The 17909-nt window shown below is 60.7% G+C and overlaps 2 protein-coding genes across 7 annotated transcripts; one reads left to right on the top strand and one right to left on the bottom strand.

Moving 5' to 3' along the window:
* The first annotated feature begins 652 nt into the window (after window positions 1-652).
* CARMIL2 (capping protein regulator and myosin 1 linker 2) lies at window positions 653-13088 on the top strand. Of its 5 annotated transcripts, none has more exons than XM_059667724.1 (39): window positions 655-914; window positions 1171-1265; window positions 1356-1406; window positions 1647-1709; window positions 1819-1943; window positions 2055-2146; window positions 2333-2403; window positions 2517-2590; window positions 2728-2803; window positions 2882-2970; window positions 3075-3169; window positions 3247-3333; window positions 3412-3524; window positions 3644-3721; window positions 3881-3957; window positions 4067-4171; window positions 4369-4438; window positions 4553-4634; window positions 4734-4830; window positions 4919-4976; window positions 5112-5284; window positions 5453-5615; window positions 5697-5798; window positions 7132-7260; window positions 7344-7457; window positions 7627-7787; window positions 7858-7945; window positions 8113-8256; window positions 8371-8437; window positions 8898-9127; window positions 9984-10084; window positions 10171-10534; window positions 10669-10740; window positions 11669-11705; window positions 11834-11905; window positions 12000-12215; window positions 12373-12453; window positions 12764-12841; window positions 12927-13088. In XM_059667724.1, the coding sequence occupies exons 1-39, from the start codon at window positions 875-877 to the stop codon at window positions 13034-13036; spliced, it is 4140 nt and encodes a 1379-aa protein (XP_059523707.1). In that variant the 5' UTR covers window positions 655-874; the 3' UTR covers window positions 13037-13088. The 5 variants fall into 5 exon arrangements, with proteins under 5 accessions (XP_059523710.1, XP_059523707.1, XP_059523709.1 ...); XM_059667723.1 differs by having other exon boundaries at window positions 657-914; window positions 10618-10740; XM_059667725.1 differs by lacking the exon at window positions 12373-12453 and having other exon boundaries at window positions 657-914; window positions 10618-10740.
* Window positions 13042-17902, bottom strand: ACD (ACD shelterin complex subunit and telomerase recruitment factor). Of its 2 annotated transcripts, XM_059667741.1 has the most exons (13): window positions 17631-17898; window positions 17316-17476; window positions 17092-17234; window positions 16877-16970; window positions 16715-16791; window positions 15016-15060; window positions 14874-14908; window positions 14587-14738; window positions 14413-14509; window positions 14255-14338; window positions 13722-14101; window positions 13496-13587; window positions 13042-13241 (listed from the first exon to the last, which is right to left on the bottom strand). In XM_059667741.1, exons 2-13 carry the CDS (start codon window positions 17412-17414, stop codon window positions 13163-13165), a joined length of 1377 nt encoding a protein of 458 aa, XP_059523724.1. In that variant the 5' UTR covers window positions 17415-17476; window positions 17631-17898; the 3' UTR covers window positions 13042-13162. The 2 variants fall into 2 exon arrangements, with proteins under 2 accessions (XP_059523724.1, XP_059523723.1); XM_059667740.1 differs by having other exon boundaries at window positions 14587-14908; window positions 17631-17902.
* Between the last annotated feature and the right edge of the window lie 7 nt (window positions 17903-17909).

Below are 17909 nucleotides of genomic sequence, written 5' to 3'. Positions count from 1 at the left end.
GAACCTTCCAAAATCTAGGTCCTTGGTCTTTTATAAGCCAGCGTGCTTCTCAGGGCTGACCTTCTGATCCCTCCCAGCCCTGAAGGCAGTAGCTTTCCTCTCTCCTAGTGGTTCCCCCTCCCCAAATCCAGGTCAGGGAGAATGCATACCCAGAGGAGGACCCCACCCCCGTGTGCCTGGCCGCCTTTCGTATTCACTCCGTCCCTCCCTGAAGCCCTCTGGTTTCAGGTTTTAGTCCAAGCTGCCCCCTGAGCACACACACGTGGACTTTCTCGCCTGACCCAGCCTGAACCTGATGAAAGCTGCGGAACCTCTGCCACAGAGAAGGGCGTCTCAGCCTCCAGGTTAGAAGTTGGGAGACATTCCACACCCCTGCTGAACAGATGCCCTTCCTTCCCGCCCCCGTGTTCACCTCCCCAGCTGGGCTTTTCAGGGTACTAACCAGGGTGAGCCGGGGAGGGAATCCCCGGGCGGACAGCACCCCCTGGTGCTCGCTGCAGGGACTGCGGTATGGGGTAGAAGTAGGGGGCTAGAAACCGCTAGAGGTCCGGACGCCTGCGCGACCCTGCAGGCCTCACCACTCCCACCCGCCCGGCCTGACGGATTAGCTCCTGCGCGACGGGGTGGACGGGCAGTGGGGACTCTACCTTCCTTCCGCACCCACGTAACCGGGCGACCTCTCCAGGCCCGCGGAGGCGAGGGCGGGGAGGAGCCGGGCTGGGGGCGGCCTGGCAGGAAGCAGCGCGTACCTTCCGCTGCAAGAGGAGCAGGTGGCTGCAGTGCGGCCCGGGGCCCCAGGCTTCCTGTGCGCGCCTGCCAGCTGCAGTTTCTCCTCGGAGCTCCTTGGGCCGCCCCCGCCGCCTGGCCGGGCCCCATGGCTCAGACCCCCGACGGCATATCCTGTGAGCTGCGAGGTAAGCGCCGGCCCCTCTTTGCCTACTTGTCTGGGAGGAAGCAGTGCGGGCCCCAAAACCAGGCCGACCCGGAGCCCTGGGGATGCCGGGCAAGCGCTTCTCTCTGCTCCTTCGGAGGGCTTGTTTCCCCAAGATCCACTCCACTCTTCCTTGCTGGCTCATAGATGAGCCCAGGTCCCTAGCCTGGTATAGACCATGGGCATGTATTGACCTCCACGGGAGGACGAGAGTCATCCAGCAGGTTGCCCTCCCGCAGGCGAGATCACCAGGTTCCTGTGGCCCAAGGAGGCAGACCTGCTGCTGAAAACCTGGCTACCAGAGCGGGAGGGTACTGAGCAAGGCCACGTCCTGGTATGGCAGGGGTCAGCCTGGGAGGGTGCTGTGGCCCAAGCAGAAAGACCTTTTGCCCTGAACAGGGTGTCAGGTGCGCTCTCTCCCCAGGCGCTGCTGCGATGGAGAGCCTACCTCCTGCACACCTGCCTCCCATTAAGGGTGAGTCCTTCCCGGCCGGCCACCACCCACCCTGCCCTCCAGCAGCTTCCTTGACAAGACGGCTGCAGCACTGTTCGTCTTGTCCTGTGGGCTCTGCCCTTCCAACAGCACTGGGCTCAGGCAGCAGGCCGGACTGGAGTGTAGGCCCATCAGGCTCTGAGCTCCAGGCTGCACGAAGGACTGGGCTCCCAGGAGGGTGGGGCTCCGGCCTTGGTCCCGGCTGACCCAGGCCCTCCACAGGTGGACTGCACATTCAGCTACCTGGAGGTCCAGGCCATGGCACTGCAGGAGACACCCCCTCAGGTGAAAACCTTAGTACCCGCCTGCCAGGGCCTGCCTTCCCCTCCCCCTGCCCTTTCCCTCCCCCACACATGGAGCCCAGCCAGCCCAGCCCACCACCTGCTCTCCCCAGGTCACTTTTGAGCTGGAGTCCCTGCCTGAGCTGGTCCTGGAGTTCCCTGGTGTGGCTGCTCTGGAACAGTTGGCCCAGCACATCGCTGCGGCCATCAAGAAGGTCTTCCCTCACTCCACCCTGGGGTGAGGCCCAGCACCTGCAAGGGACTGGCAGGGAAGGGGGTTGGCAGGGGGCAGGTTCACACCCCAGAGGCTGGAAGCACCTTTTCCCTTCTCCTTTCTCCCCCTCCTCAGGAAGCTGTTCCGGAAGCCCACGCCCCCCTCCATGCTGGTTCGTCTGGAGAGAAGCAGCCCCTCAGAGGCTACCGCACCCAGTAGCCCCTGTGGTAAGGGCCACGGGGGGCTTCCAGCCCACCCCTTCCTGCAGCCCCAGCCCCCCAGGTTTGGAGGTCTCCCAAACTGAACAGAGCCACTTGAGGTACAGCCACCTCCCAGCTTGGGTCTGATCTTCACCATCTTTTGTCTCTCTCCTCCCCCTACCTGACCCTGTCATACCCCTGGCACCTCCCCAGGTGGCTTCTTGGAGACGTACGAGGCTCTGTGTGACTACAATGGCTTCCCTTTCCGAGAGGAGATTCAGTGGGTGAGGGTAGGGCCCTCTCTGGGGGGCTCTGGAGACATCTCCTCCCCGTGTGCATTGAGTCCCTCCCTGCTCCTGGTGGCCCCAAGCCAGCTGGAGACACTTTCTTCCTCCAGGACGTGGACACCATCTACCATCGTCAGGGCTGCCGCCATTTCAGCCTCGGAGACTTCAGCCACCTGGGCAGTCGGTGTGTGGCCTGCCAGGACTGGGAAGGGAGGAGGATGCCATGACCCACTTTCCCGAGCCTCTCCATAGAGCAGGATGCTGGGCTTGAGATCTGGCTGGAGGACCCTGAGCCCTGCCCCTGCCCCTTCTCCCACCCAGGGACCTGGCACTGAGTGTGGCTGCCCTGTCCTACAACCTGTGGTTCCGGTGTCTCTCCTGTGTGGACGTGAAGCTGGTGCGAGTGTAGGAGCAAGGAGGGGGCGAGGGTGTGGGGACCAGGGTGCAGCCACTGAGCCTCCCCTCTGGTTCTCAGAGCCTTGAGGTCTTGGAACAGATTCTGCACATGATGAGTCAGTCGGCCCACCTGGAGGAGCTGGTGCTGGAGACCTGTGGCCTGAGGGGGTAAGGGAGACAGGAAGGGCTTGAGGAGGGGAGTCCGGGCAGTTGGGACTGGGAGGAGTTGGGAACCCAGAGTCAGAGTGTCAAGCCTGGGGTCTGGTCCCCAGAGACTTCGTCCGGCGACTGGCCCAGGCGCTGGCAGGCCACTCGAGCTCCGGGCTTCGGGAACTCAGCCTGGCGGGAAACCTGCTGGATGACCGAGGTATGGCTGAGCCTGGGGAAGGGCCCGGGGTGCGAGCCGGAGAAGGGGGGACCCACAAGGTGTGCCCCTACCCCCAGGCGTGGTTGCACTCAGCAGATACCTGGAGCACCGTCCTGGAGCCCTGAGGAGACTCAGCCTAGCACAGACGGGGTTGACACCTCGAGGTAGGTGGAGCCAGGGAGGGGGTAGGGCTGGTGGAGCAAGTGTGGGTGGGCCTGAGCCACCCCCTCCTCCACCACCAGGAATGAAAGCTCTAGGCCGGGCACTGGCTTCCAATGCCGCCTTTGACTCGGCCCTGACCCACCTGGATCTTTCGGGAAACCCCGGGGCACTGGGGGCCTCGGAGGACAACGGGGTGAGTGGCTGTCTTTTAGGGGCAGTGACTGGGGGCGCTGCGGGTAGTGGGGTGTCAGAACGCCCTGGGCGAGGCGATCCCTGGCTCCTTTCCTCCCGGCCATCCCATCCTGCCACCAGGGCCTCTACAGTTTCCTGAGCCGCCCCAACGTCCTGACGGTCCTGAATCTCGCCGGCACCGACACCGCCCTGGACATTGTGAGGAGGTGGTCAGGGGGCGGGGTGGGGGGGTGGGGGGGGAGAGGGATGATCAATAGGGCTGGTCGCCGGCTCTGAGGCCCGTGGGTGGACTGGAGGGCAAGGCTGGCGGGAGGGTTCAGTCCTCTGGCCGGCGCAGCCCACACCTTCCTCCCGCAGCTCTTCGCCGCGCTGTCCCGCGGCTGCTGCGCCAGCCTCACCCACCTCGACGCTTCCAGGAATGTCTTCTCCCGCACGTAAGGAGGGCCGGCGTGGTCAGGGGTGCGGGAGAAGGGGGGGGGGGTCTCAGACTGCCGGGAGCCGCCTCCTGCGCCCGGAAGCCCACTCCTCCCGCTCTCCCACCAGCAAGTCCCGGGCCGCGCCCGCCTCGCTGCAGCTCTTCCTCAGCCGCGCGGGGGCGCTGCGGCACCTGGCCCTTGCGGGCTGCAAGCTGCCCCCCGACGCGCTCAGGTGAGTGTCGCTGCCCGTGGCCACGCCCCCCACCTGTGCGGCCATCAGCCAAGCCAGGCTTCCAGCACTTCACCCCGCTCCGCTCCTGTCGGACCCATAACCTTCCCAGCACCCTGGCCCTCCCTTCTTGGTATTTGTTCGCGACGTGGAGGCCCCTATCCCAGCTCCCGCCACCCCCCTGTGACATCCCCTCCCAGGGCCCTTTTGGAAGGTCTCGCGCTCAACACGCACATGGGCGACCTGCACCTGGACCTCAGCGCTTGTGAGGTGAGCGCGGAGCCCCAGCGCCGGGAGTGGGGCTGCGGGAGCGCGGGGCCCTTGGCCGGCCGAGCCTCCCCACCTGCGGCCTGTTTGCCTGAGACGCTCCGCTTCCACCCTCAGCTGCGCTCGGCGGGCGCCCAGGTGATCCAGGACTTAGTGTGCGATGCTGGCGCAGTGAGCTCCCTGGATCTGTCGGATAATGGTGAGGCCGCCCGGAAACCCGTCCTCCCACTATCCCCCCAATGCCCACTCCACCCGCATTCCCGCAACATCGCCCATGCGTGACCCCAACCGCCCCCAGGCTTCGGCTCGGACATGGTGACTCTGGTGCTGGCCATCGGGAGGAGTCGGTCCCTGCGACATGTGGCCCTTGGAAGGAACTTCAACGTCCGGTGCAAGTGAGCCCCCATCCCACTCTTGGGCCTCCCAGACAGCACCCCCCCCCGATCCCCCACCCCCCACCCCAACTGTGGCCTATGCCCACAGGGAGACCCTGGACGACGTCCTGCACCGGATTGTCCAGCTCATGCAGGATGACGACTGTGTGAGTTCACGGGACCAAGTGGGATTCTCAATCAATGGGCCCCTGTGACCCCGACCCCAATCCTGCTCCCTCAGACCTTGTGACCTGCCCTCCTTGCTGACTCCTGAGTGACAAATGGCTTTCTCTTAACCCCAGCCTCTGCAGTCTCTGTCTGTGGCCGAGTCGAGGCTGAAGCTGGGCGCCAGCGTTCTGCTTCGGGCCCTGGCCACCAACCCTAACCTGACAGCCCTGGATATCAGCGGCAACGCCATGGGAGACACGGGTGCCAAGATGCTGGCCAAGGCGCTCCGAGTTAACACCCGACTCCGGTGGGCGGGGTCAGAGGGGTGGGGCCAATGGGGAGGAGGGCGTGGCTTGGAGGAGTTTGCTGGGCTAAGGGGTGGGGCTGAATGGAGGGGGGATGAGCCGGGTCCTTTGATTGGGTGTGGCCTGAAGGAGCTCCGCCCCCGGCTGAAGCCCCGCCCCTCCCGGCCCAGGTCTGTGGTCTGGGACCGGAATCACACATCTGCTCTGGGCCTGCTGGACGTGGCTCAGGCTCTGGAGCAGAACAGAAGTCTGAAGGCCATGCCTCTGCCACTGACCGACGTGGCCCAGGCGCAGCGAAGCCGCCCGGAAATGACAGCACGTGCAGTGCATCAGGTGTGGGGGGTCCCTTCTCTGCTGCTCTGCTCTCCGCGGTAGCCCTCCTCCCCACCACTCACCAACATCCCTTGTCCCTAGATCCAAGCCTGTCTCTTGAGGAACAACCACACAGACCAGGCCTCTCCTGCCAGCACCTCATGCCAGCAGCCACTAGGTCGGGTCTCCAATCCCTCTGAGCAGGTCAGTGTCCCCTCCCTAAACCTTGAGTACAAACAAAGATAGAGAGATGGGAGAGCTGTGGCACCTGGGAGCCTCCATGGGTCTGAAGGGCTGGCTTTCTGGGGGCCGGGTGTCTAAAGTCCATTGTTCCAGATAGTTCCCTCTCCTTGGTCTGGAGAGGAACCACTCATTCCTGAAGTAGTTCCCCCAAATAATACCACTGGCAGCCTTTTTGTTTTTTATTTTTTTCTTTCTTTCTTGATTAAGGTATTACACGTGTCCTTATCCCCCCATTCCCCCCCGCCCCCCGCAGCCTTTATAAAGCATTTAATTAGGCTCTCCTGTTAAAGATGGGAGGCGTTTAAAAATCTCCCCTCAATTCCCCCCGCCCATTGTAGCCCCACATGTGACTTCCCATTTACAGGTCTCCCTTCCCCTCTTCACTGACCTGTTGTGGCCAACCCAGTGGCCTTTCTTCTGGCTTCATCTCCCTCCGTTACCTTCCCTTTGTGAGAAATGTTCCTACCTCTCCATTCCCAAATCCCACTTCTCTCCCAAGCTCCAGAGCCCAGGCACCTCAACCCAGACATCCTACAGGGGCTTCCCACGCTGTATATTTTCAAGTGATCGCATTATCTCCCACAAACTCTTCTCTCTGCCCTGGGCCCCGTCTCCCTGGTGCCCACCCCCATGAAGTACTGTGGACAGAGGTTTGAACCGGGCCTCTCCTGCCCATGTTGGAGCCTGCACAGGCCTCTTCACCCCATCCCAGCTCTCCCTTGCTCCCCTCCCTAGTTCTTCCTCTATGGTGCCTCACTCCCCTTTCTTCCCACCTCTCAGTCTATTCTCCAGGTGGGTGGTGGACAAACGGAGCTTCTAAAACACAGACATGACTAATGGCTCCTTTCTTTCTATTCTGTACACGTAGGAAGTATATATAAGGTCCCTGCAATGAACCTAAGGAGGCACTGCTCTCCCTCCTCGAACAGATAGGCTGGGCCTGGTGGTATTGGCTTCAGGACCTCACACCCTGTTGGAGGGAGACCCTGGGAAGGAGGCAGTCAGGGCTTGGGGGACTGGGAGGGACCTGACTGAGACTGATTCTTTTTTTTTTTTAATACATTTTTATTGATTTCACGGAGGAAGGGAGAGGGAAAGAGAGATGGAAACATCAATGATGAGAGAGAATCATTGACTCGCTGCCTCTTGCATGCCCCCTATTGGGGATCGAGCCCGCAACCCAGGCTTGTGCCCTTGACCAGAATCGAACCTGGGACCTTTCAGTCCACAGGCCGATGCTCTAGCCACTGAGCCAAACCAGCTAGGGCTGAGACTGATTCTTGATGCTCCTCAGGAAGTGAATGAACTTTGCCAGTCGGTGCAGGAGCTGGTGGAGCTGCTGGGCTGTGGTGCTGGGCCTCAGGGTGAAGCCGCCGTGCACCAGGCCGAGGATGCCATCCAAAATGCCAACTTCTCTCTCAGTGTGAGCACACCCTCCCATTATGAGGACCCTTCTCCTCTTCGCTAAGCGTCACCTTGCAACTCCTGTTCCTCCTTGGTCTCCAGATTCTCCCCATTCTATATGAGGCAGGAAGCTCCCCAAGCCATCAGTGGCAGCTGCGGCAAAAGCTGGAGGGCCTCCTGGAGCAGGTGGGCGAGGTCTGCCGCCACGACATTCAGGTGAGATGGCATCCTTGCCCGAGCCCCACCTCCATGTGTAGGCTTGACCCCACCCCATAGGCTTGACTGGGTTAATATTCCCTGAGTTAATATTCCGTGGGGGTCAGATTCTCAAGCCATCCAGTCTAGGCCCTAGTCACACCCTCACCATGCTCTGACCTTTGCCCAGGACTTCACTCAGGCCACACTGGACACAACAAGGAGCCTCTGCCCACAGATGCTGCAGGGACCCAGGTGGAGGGAGCAGCTAGAGGGGGTCCTGGTGGGCTCAAGGGGCCTCCCAGAGCTGCTCCCAGAGCACCTGCTGCAAGATGCCTTCACTAGACTCAGGTAAGCTGGATGGGGCTGGGCTGGGCTGGGCAGAGACAGCACACTGATCCTTATGCTTTCTTGCCCTCAGGGACATGCGGCTGTCAGTCACAGGGTCCTTAGCAGAGAGCATTGTGGCTCAAGCTCTGGCGGGTCTGAGTGCAGCACAGGATCGGCTGGTGAGGGGAAACTGCGCTTACACACACATACACACACACTACCTGGTAGGGACTCTCTAATGTCTTCTGGGGTCATAAACCCCAGGGATATTTTAGGGTTCCCTAGGTACTGATGGGACTATGGCTGGGGCCCTACCTACCCATCTCTGGGGTGCCTGGTATTGCAGGTGGCGAGTCTGGCTCAGCAGACAACAGTGGCAATGCCCTCTGCCACACTGGCCCTGGAAGAAGGCCAGCCCACCCCCTTTGGGAAATTGGAAGGCCTTTTCTTCCCTGAGGAGAAGGAAAGGGAGGATGAAGAGGAGCGGAAGGTAGGTGCTGCCAGAACTCTGGGCCTGGAACCCTAGATCTTCCCATCTTGTTCTGGAGTGTGGAAGGTGGGGAGGCTCGCTTGCCCCAGGCCTAGTTTGTGCCCTCCCCAACAGAACGACAGTCCTCCACGGAAATGGCCTGAGTCCAGCCCCTGTCTTCACCTGGTTCCCTCCGCTCACAGTAAGTCAGGGCTTGGGGAAAGGGGAGTTACTCAGTTGGGCTGAAGCTCCATTAGATCTGAACACCTGGACACAGTCATTCAGTCCTGTTGTCCTGGAAACTCACCCTTGCCAGGACCAGGCCAGGACCCCCGTGCACCCTGCAACGTTGGGGTTTGCTGTGGTCAGTCAGCATGGAGCAGGACCTGGGCAGAACAGGGCCTGGACACTGTCTCCACTCGCCCCCCCCCCCTCCCCCGTTTCCCTACCCCCAGTACGCGCATGACGCGCTGCTCGCTCGCTCGGGGCCGCGCTCAGCACCATGGACAGCGGCAGGGAGGGGCTGGCAGGGGGGAGGGGAGCGGGCGGCGTTGCCGGGCCCCTCCCCGCGCCCTGGGCGGGTCCCCTGCCGCCTTAGCGCCGCCACTGCCACCTCCCCGAGCTCCTCCGTGCTCTGTGCTCTTCTGGTGCTCTCCCCTCAGGTGCTGCTGAGGAACCGGAGCCCGAGCTGGCGGCTCCTGGAGAGGATGCGGAGCCGCAGGCGGGCCCATCTGCACGCGGCTCTCCGAGCCCTGCCGCTCCCGGGGCCATCGCCGGCCCGCTGCCTCGCATGGACCTGCCACCCTCCGGGCAGCCTCTGCGCCATCCGACCAGGGCCCGGCCACGGCCCAGGCGCCAGCACCACCACCGCCCGCCGCCTGGGGGCCCTCAGGTGAGTGTCCTCCCCCTCCAGAGGTGGTGGATTGGGGGTCGCGGGTGGCCTGCTTGCTTCTCAGACGATGGTGGGCAAGGAGGTGGGTTGTGGAGGCCCAGAATCACCTGGTCATGTGGCTACATCCTGGATTCTTCCCGGCCACCCCCCACCCCAGGCCATACCCATGTGGGGTCATGGGTGTTTGGGCTTTGTTAAGGGTGTACCTGGGTGTAGAACCAACCCTGCCTCAGGCTGGCCTGCTGTATGGGTGGATGTGCAAGAAAGGGTGGCTCTCTTATCCAACATCCCTCAGGGTTACTGAGAGGTACTGGGCTCCCTGACTACAGGGACAATCCTGTGTCTCCTGCACATCTGGATGGTGTGTGGCGGGGGAGGTGTGTGTGTGGACCGGGTACTGGCTGGGTAGTGGGCACAGGGCACTGGAGCTGGCTTGAGGCCCCCCAGAGGGTCTGACGCAGCAGGCCTGAGCTGCTGAGCAGCAGCAGGCCGGGTGGGGTGGGGGTGGGGGATGCTGCAGGAAGCTGTTTGGAGTAGAGGGGGTGGCAGGTGAGAACGTGTGACCCAGGGGATGCGTGGGCTCCAGCCTGCTAGTGATGGGGTGGTTCAGAAAGTGTAGGACACTCCCTGGGACAAGAATAGGTGTGGGCGGGTGTGTGTCCAGGGCCAGCTGTGGGTGAGGTATGTGAAATCAGTGTATTTGCCCACTAGCTGGACAGGGAGAGAGCTTGCATGTCAGCAGCCCCCTAGAGTCATCCCAGCTCCCAGAATTGCCCAGAGCAGACGTTGGACACGGGAGATGGAAAGAACTCACAGTTGCACTCAGCCTGACACCTGACTGTGTGATGTCCCCCAGGTGCCCCCAGCATTGCCGCAGGAAGGAAATGGGCTCAGTGCCCGAGTGGATGAGGGTGTGGAAGAATTCTTCTCCAAAAGGCTGATCCAGCAGGATCGCCTGTGAGTGAGGGGCAGTTGCAGGGGGTGGGAGCGGGTGGGCTGCTGCATGGGCCTTCCTGCTTACTGTTTGTTGGCTGTTCCCACAGCTGGGCCCCTGAGGAGGACCCAGCCACCGAGGGTGGTACCACCCCTGTCCCCCGTACACTGCGAAAGAAGCTGGGCACCCTCTTTGCCTTCAAGAAGCCTCGTTCAACACGGGGGCCACGGCCTGATCTAGAGACCAGCCCTGGGGCAGCTGCCCGCACGCGAAAAACCACACTTGGGGACCTACTGCGGCCACCGGCCCGCCCTGGCCGTGGGGAGGAGCCTGGTGGGGCTGAAGGGGGCACCGGCAGCCCTGACCCTGCTCGCAGGAGCCGGCCTCGCTACACTCGGGAAAGCAAGGCCTACTCAATGATACTGCTGCCTGCTGAGGAGGAGGAGGCGGCATTGGGTGCCAGACCTGACAAGGTGAGGCCTGGTGCCAGGGGCGAGGGCTCTGCTGGAACTGAGGGCACTGGGCTCTCTCCCCACTTTGGCATCTCTGACCCCAGAGGCGGCCTCTGGAGCGAGGAGACACAGAACTGACCCCATCCTTTGAACAGAGGGTACAAGTGATGCTGCAGAGGATTGGCGTGAGCAGAGGCAGCGGGAGTGCCGAAGGGAAGAGGAAACAAGTGAGTTTGGGGGGGACACAAGTGTGAAGTGAGGGGGCTGGTGCCATGTGGCTGTTATGGGTGACGTGTGTGACCAGGAGATTCATGACACAGGTCTGTTCCACCCCCTCCTTCTCAAAATAGTGAACCATTCTTCCCTCTTGGCTTCGGCCCTGGCCCAGGCCACTGCTATCTCCTCCTTGGAGGTGTGACAGTCCTTTCTCTGCAGATCTAACAGCAATCTGACCTTGTTACCTACATTTGTAACAGCAAGTCATCTAGGGGCTTCCTCTTAAGCCTCTGCCCTGACTCCTAACTCTGCCTCAAGGGCCTGTGGGGTCTCAGCCCTGGTCACTGCTTTTCTCACTGCTCTCCACCCCTGGTTGCACCTCCCGAACCAGCTCATCACCACCCATGGGTTGGTTATACAGGCTCCTCTCCATCCATCCCTGCATTTCCCTGTGAGCCTTCCCTGACTCTTTCCCATCGCTATCTGGCTAATGCCACTCTGATCAGTCCCTAATAAGAACTACATTATAGAAAGTGAATCAGAGAATTAAGAAATCACATTGTGTGTGTCTGTGTCCCACCATCCCCGACTTTGAACTCTAAGAAGGCCAGGACTGAGTTTGCATGTTGCCCACATTTATTTTTTTAAATATATTTTATTGGTATTTTTACAGAGAGGAAGGGAGAAGGATAGTTAGAAACATTGAGAGAGAAACATTGATCAGCTGCCTCCTGCACACTCCCTACTGGGGATGTGCCCACAACCAAGGTACATGCCCTTGACTAGAATCGAACCTGGGACCCTGGAGTCCACAGGCCGATGCTCTATTCACTGAGCCAAACCGGTTAGGGCATGTTGCCCACATTTAGTGGTAGTTATAAGAACAAGGCTAGGGTAAGGGTGGTGCGCAGCTGAGCTTGACTTCCCTATTTCCTACAGAGCAAAGATGGAGAGATCAAGAAAGCTGGCTCAGATGGTGAGATCCTGGGCTAGGGCAGTACATTTTGGGGGAGGGGGATGTTGTGGGAGAGGGGTGGGGAAGCCATGTTTTCCTTCTCCTCACCCCCAAGGCCTGGTGCCTGAGCCCCCCGACCTACTTTGCAGGGGACATTATGGACAGTTCCTCGGAGGCCCCTCCCATCTCTATCAAGTCCCGCACCCACTCCGTGTCTGCTGGTGAGTGAGGGCCACTGTGTGGTGGGGGAATATGCAGGTCAAGCTCACTTCCAATGCCTGGCCTAGGTCTTGGCTGAAACTCTTCTCCTTGCAGACCCCTCATGCAGACCTGGGCCAGGGGGCCAGGGACCCGAGTCCACCACCTGGAAGACACTGGGGCAGCAGCTGAATGCAGAGCTTAGGAGCCGTGGTTGGGGCCCACACGATGGTCCAGGACCCCCTTCCCCTTGTCTCAGCCCACGAAAAGCCAGTCCCTCCCCAGACAGCCTGGGCCTCCCAGAGGATCCTTGCTTGGGCCCCAGAAATGAAGGTAAATGGGCATGCTAGCTCCCACCCCAATACTGGACCGGGGGCCAGAGGAGTCCCTGCTGGGAATTTAGCTCCTCTGGGGACCCTGAAGGTAGGGGACAAGGGCTGGAGTGGTGGCAGCTGCTGGGACCATACCCTGATACCCTGGCCTCCCCCAGATGGCCAGCTGAGGCCGAGGCCTCTCTCGGCAGGGCGACGAGCAGTGTCTGTGCATGAGGACCAGCTCCAGGCCCCTGTTGGTGAGGGGACACGTCCATGTGTGCTTGAGTGCAGGAGGGTGGGCTCGGGTCTCCCTTCATGGCTCTGGTGAGGGGGCCACTGGTGGTGTGAGGGGTGAGAAACCAGGGAGCAAGGGTCTGACAGCCCTTCCAATGAGCCCAGGTTCCAACTCCAAAAGAGCAACCTCTGCTTGGGTAGGAGGACACAGGGGAAGGGGAGGCTCTGAAGCAACGTGTGCGTGCATGTGTGTGCACTGGCACACACTGGGGGCGGAGGGGTGGGGGCAAGCAGCAAGCACTTAACCTGCCACAGCCTCTCTGTGTCCCTCAGAACGGCCTTTAAGGCTGCAGCGGTCCCCTGTCCTCAAGCGAAGGCCAAAGCTTGAGGCACCCCCGTCACCAAGCCTAGGTAAGAAGGGGCTGGGCTGGTGGTTAGGGTGGCAGGACCGCTCAGTCCAATTCTGACCTTCCTCTCTCCCCACCTCCTTTTGCAGGATCTGGCCTTGAAGCCGAGCCTCTGCTCCCACAGTATACAGAGCCCTCCAGCCCTGAGCGGAGTCCACCCTCCCCAACCACAGACCAAAGAGGCGGCCCCAACCCCTGATCCTCTCCTTTCCTGCCGCATGAGATTATTTTATTAAAAAACTCAAAGCAGAGTGTGGAGCACTGTTTGTCCACCCAGAGGCATAGACCTATATGCACACATTCTCCTACGTGGTCACATGACCCCTCACACCTGGGTTTGCTCAGATTCCGGCTGTGGCTCCATCAGAAAATGCAAGGCCCAGGCCAGGAGCTGGGGAGGGAGCCTGGGAAGAGAACCAAGGCTGTAGGTGAGGGTTTGGGGAACCTTTTTTCTACCAAGGCCATTGGGATATTTATAACATCATTCTCAGGCCTTACAAAATTATAAACCTAAAAACTAGCCTGCTATAATTGGCCAGACATTTACTTAATTCACCCCTAAGGCCTTGGCAGGGCCAGACCAAATGATTTTGAGGCCCTTATACGGCCCCTGGGCCGGACATTTCCCACACAGAGCAGGACAGCCCCAGGCACTCACCTGGCAGCTTGGACCTGGGCACAGAGGGACGTGCAGGGTGGAGCGTACTTATATTGGAAGGCGGAACCATCACGATGCTTCTTTGGTGGGTCCTGAAGAGGATGTGGTGTCTGGAGAGGGGCCAAGAAGGACCCCTAACCCCATCCAAGGCTACCCCAGCTCTCCTCCCAGCTCTATCCAAGGTTCACCCCATTCTACCCTCCAGCTGTAGGGGGACTATGCTCACCCAGACAGGACTGGACTCCAGGACTCCCTCGGTGGTTCTTATCCTTGGAGAATGCTGCCAGTTCTTGGGGGGCAACCCTAGTTCCTTGAACTCCAGTCTAGGTTTCTGGGGCTGGGGCCTGGTCACATCGGCCTGATGTGAATTGGGGATGTGACCAAGAGGTGACAGACTTGGGGTACAACTCAGGAGTGGGGAGTTGGTTATATGGCTGGGATGTGGGGAGCTAGGGGGCAGGGGGTGGGGGGTTGAGCAGATGGCTGGCTGGGACTGGGAGCTGCCCTTCTGCCCTGTGTCTGGAGCAGCCAAGGATAGGGCAGGCAGAAGGCTGACGCTGGCACTGCTTTCCTGTGATGACATGTGGCTGCATAAGGCAGGGTTTCCTGGGGAAGAAGGGACTCACTGTGAGCATAGCCCTCTCAGCTCAGACCAGCTGAGTGACCTATGACCTTAGGCAGGTCTCCAGGGGCCATGTTCGTCCCTTTCATAGCTTCCTGCGTAGCCCGGGCAGTGTTTTGGCTTTAGCAGCACCTTACCTGAGGAACTGAGTGAGGAAAGCGAGGAGGACAGGGTCAGCGACAGGTCCTGAAGAGCGGGGTCTGGTGGGGGCAACTCAGGGCCTAGGGGAAAGGATTATCAGCACTGTGGGGACCAGACCCCCAGATATTCCCCTCTGGACCTCTCCAGTCCTTACCCTGTGTCCTCTGATCTGCGCCCAGAGAGTTCAGGACTTGCTGGTCATCTTCAGAGATGTGTAGCCATAGGCTGGGGACAGTGTACACAGCTTCTCCCTGTGGAAGTGAACTGTCAGCCTGGCCCTTGCCAAACTCCTCACCCTGACATTTCCCAAGGGAGGCCCTAGACTGACCATGGCCAAGTGGCTGGAGGTGGCCCAGCGGGTGAGCGGGGGTGCCGTGCAAGGGCCTGACAGCATCAGACAGCTCTCAGCCAGGCGCACTAGTGCCCCCTGATGCGCCTCTTCTTCCTGCACCTCATCCAGAAGTTGGGTCAGTGAAAGGCCTAGAGTCAGGGGGGCAGGGTTGGGCTGAAGTTTGAAGATAAGGGTAGGGTGGGTGGGGAAGAGGCTTACTAAAGGAGCAGGAGGTGATAGCTGGAAAGTCACTCTACAGAGAGTTAGGATCAACCCCCACTTACCTGCATTGGAGGAGGCTGACTCTGAAAGGTGCTCCCTGCAGAAAGAGAGGGGACAGTCCTGAGGAACGACCCTGAGGCCTGTCAACACGTCTGCCATCATCTGACCAAGTCACATCTGGCCCAGACCCAATTCTAGACTCACGCGAGGCAGTCTTTGAGCTTCTTCTGCACATCTGGGTCCTGGTTGCTAGGAAAAAGATGGTGATAGGCAGTCAATGTTACTAAGGACCCACGCCCTCTCACCCAAAAGGCCTAGGCCAGAGGTGGGGGAACATTTGGCCCGCGGGCCATATAAGACCAACAAAATCATTTGATCTGGCCCTATCAAGGCACTAGGGGTGAGTTAATTAAATGTCCGATCAAGAAAAAAAAAATGAGAAAAAAAAATAATTGTCCAATCAAATATAGCAGGCTAATTTTTAAGTTGATAATTTTGTTATGGACTTCGAATCTACACTAATAAAAGAGAAAAATGGTAATTGGCGTACGAGCTACCCTTTTCATTGGCTAATCAGGGCTATATGCAAATTAACTGCCAACTAAGATTGGCAGTTAACTGCCAACAAGATGGCGGTTAATTTGCATATGTAGGCACAATGCAGGGAGGCAAAAGGGAAAGCAGGAAGAAGCCCCCTGCCACTGACAGTGATCGGGAACCCAGGGGGGAGCTAAGAGCTGGGTGGCAGGGCAAAGGCAGCCCTGGGGCCGCCTTTGCCCTGCCCCCCAGCCATGATCGGAGAATCAGGTGCCTTTTCCGCCCTGGCCAGTGATAGCAGGAAGTAGGGGTGGAGCCAGCGATGGGAGCTGGGCACGGTCGAAGCTGGCAGTCCTGGGAGCTAGGGGTCCCTTGCCTGGGCCTAAAGCGGAGCCCACGATCGCGGGGCCGCTGCAGCTGCGGGTCCCCGCTGCCCGAGCCGGACGCCTAGGCCAGAGGCGTTAGGCCTGGGCAGGGGCGGAGCCTGCAACCGCGGGGAGCTGGGGGTCCCCTGCCCAGGCCTGACACCTCTGCCGGAGGCCTCAGGCCTGGTCAAGGAGCCGATCCGGTGATTGGTGATCGGAGGGTGATGAGGGTCAACTCCTCTGGCCAAGGCATCAGGCCTGGGTGGGGGGCGGAGCCAGGGATTGGGGGGATATGATGGTCCCCTTGCCCAGGCCTGAAGCCTGGGTCAGAGGCGTCAGGCTTGGGCGGGGGGTGGAGCAAGCGACCAGAGGGAGATGGGGGTCCCCTGCCCAGGCATGATTCCTGGGCCAGAGGCCTCGGGCCTGGGCGGGGGCCAGAGCCAGTGATCGGGGGGAGATGGGGGTCCCCTGTCCAAGCCTGACACCTCTGGCGGAGGCGTCAGGCCTGGGCAAGGGGCCGATCAGGCGATCGGAGGGTGATGGGGGTCTACGACTCTGGCCGAGGCATCAGGCCTGGGCAAGGGGCAGAGCCAGCAATCAGAGGGTCTGGGAGTCCCCTGCCCCAGCCTGATGCCTGGGCCAGAGGCATCAGGCCTGGGCTGGGGGCAGAACCAGTGATGCGGGGAAATGAGGGTCCCCTGCCCAGGCCTGACGCCTCTGTCAGAGGCGTCAGGCCTGGGCAAGGGGCCGATCCTGCGATTGGAGGGTGATGGGGGTCAACGCCTGGGGGCTCCCAGTATGTGAGAGGGGGCAGGCTGGGCTGAGGGACACTCCCCCCCCACACACACACCCAGTGCATGAATTTCGTGCACCGGGCCCCTAGTGATATTATAAATATCCAAATGGCCCTTGGCAGAAAAAAGGTTCTCCATCCCTGGCCTATGCCCACGCCAGCCAGGCCTGGATAGGGAGAACAGTTGGAGGGTGGAGGCATCACTTACCAACCAATCACCCAATCCCGGGGCTGCTCCGTGGGCATTAGGCTGAAGCGGTGCACCTGCAGGTAGAACTCCGCGGGCTAGAGGGGTGAAATCAGGGATGGGTCTAAGGGGCTGTCACGGAGTCAGGCCAAGTAACCCGCCCAAGCCAGCCTCACCACTCACCGCGCTGCCCTCTGCCACTTGGACTCGGACCTCACAGTCTTGCAGCAGCAGCAGCCGGCCTTCAGCCCCTCGGAAACCAAATTCCTTCTCTTCCCTGCGGAGAGCTCGACCCTCACAGCCCAGCCGGCGGAAACTGAGTCCCGCCCGCCTGGGGCCCGCCCACCTCGAGCCCAGCTGGGTTCAAATCCTCTACGGTCCTGTGGCGCCTTTCTCACCAGTCCGCGGCGTCCAGAGTTTCCCGCGTCACCAGGCACCGGACGCTGTGGGTCCCGTCGGACACAAGCAGCGCGGCCCCGACATCAGATGTGTCAGGGGCGCAGGACGGGCCTGGGGCCTCGGCTTCTGCCTCCTGCAGCACCTGACGACAGCAACGGGCGTCAATTCCACCGCCCTGGGGACCCACCCCAGTCTCCGGGCCCTAAGGGCTTGGGGGGCTCACCTGAAGCAGCTGCCCGGCCCGTGGGCTTGAGAGTCTCTCTAAGCCCAGGACCAACTCTCGAATCCACGGCCGCAGGACCACGCTCCTCAACCTCGCCATCCCCGCAGCTGAATTTAACGCAGCACCGCTCACCCAGGTTTCCCGCGGGCGCCCGGTCCCGCCTTTCAACGGAAGAGGAAATGCATGACCGCTGGGCGGGACCTGAGATCGAGGCCCCGCCCATGTGCGTCCCCGCGCGTGCGCACGAGCGCATACTGTTAGGGAATTTGCGCGCAGATTCCTGTCGGCTCGACTAGATCCTTCCCTGCTCGTTACCTCTCTGAGCAACAAAGCCGGAGACTCTTCTGGGCCGTCTGCCAAAACTCCCTGGGCACCGGGCAGGAAGGGGTCCAGGGCTGTTTCAGATGGAGAGGGAGGAACCTGGGGCGTGAGGCTGCGGCCTAGGGTAGTCCGAGGGAATTGGCTCGAAGCCACTTCAACGCCGTGTGACCCCGAAGGACTCCGTAAATATTATAACTCAGTTTCTCATCTACAAAATTAGTCTTGTAAGGCCAGAAGAAATATGACACACAGCACTCAATAGGTATCACTCTC

Source organism: Myotis daubentonii, chromosome 15 (genome assembly GCF_963259705.1).
Source record: "Myotis daubentonii chromosome 15, mMyoDau2.1, whole genome shotgun sequence".
Classification (NCBI taxonomy): Eukaryota; Metazoa; Chordata; class Mammalia; order Chiroptera; family Vespertilionidae; genus Myotis; species Myotis daubentonii.
The sequence above is the reverse complement of the archived record's forward strand: the minus strand, read 5'-3'. Positions and strand labels throughout refer to the sequence as shown.

Excerpts from the sequence above, each read along its gene's own strand:
- ACD (XM_059667740.1), bottom strand. The coding sequence starts at position 17,414 with ATGGCGAGGTTGAGGAGCGTGGTCCTGCGGCCGTGGATTCGAGAGTTG. Across the intron at positions 16,792-16,876 it reads AAGTGGCAGAGGGCAGCGCG|CCCGCGGAGTTCTACCTGCA; the intron begins GTGAGTGGTGAG and ends TCACCCCTCTAG. Across the intron at positions 14,102-14,254 it reads TTCCTCACTCAGTTCCTCAG|GAAACCCTGCCTTATGCAGC; the intron begins GTAAGGTGCTGC and ends CTTCTTCCCCAG.
- CARMIL2 (XM_059667723.1), top strand. The coding sequence starts at position 875 with ATGGCTCAGACCCCCGACGGCATATCCTGTGAGCTGCGAG. Across the intron at positions 3,722-3,880 it reads CCGACACCGCCCTGGACATT|CTCTTCGCCGCGCTGTCCCG; the intron begins GTGAGGAGGTGG and ends TTCCTCCCGCAG. Across the intron at positions 4,439-4,552 it reads TGGACCTCAGCGCTTGTGAG|CTGCGCTCGGCGGGCGCCCA; the intron begins GTGAGCGCGGAG and ends TTCCACCCTCAG.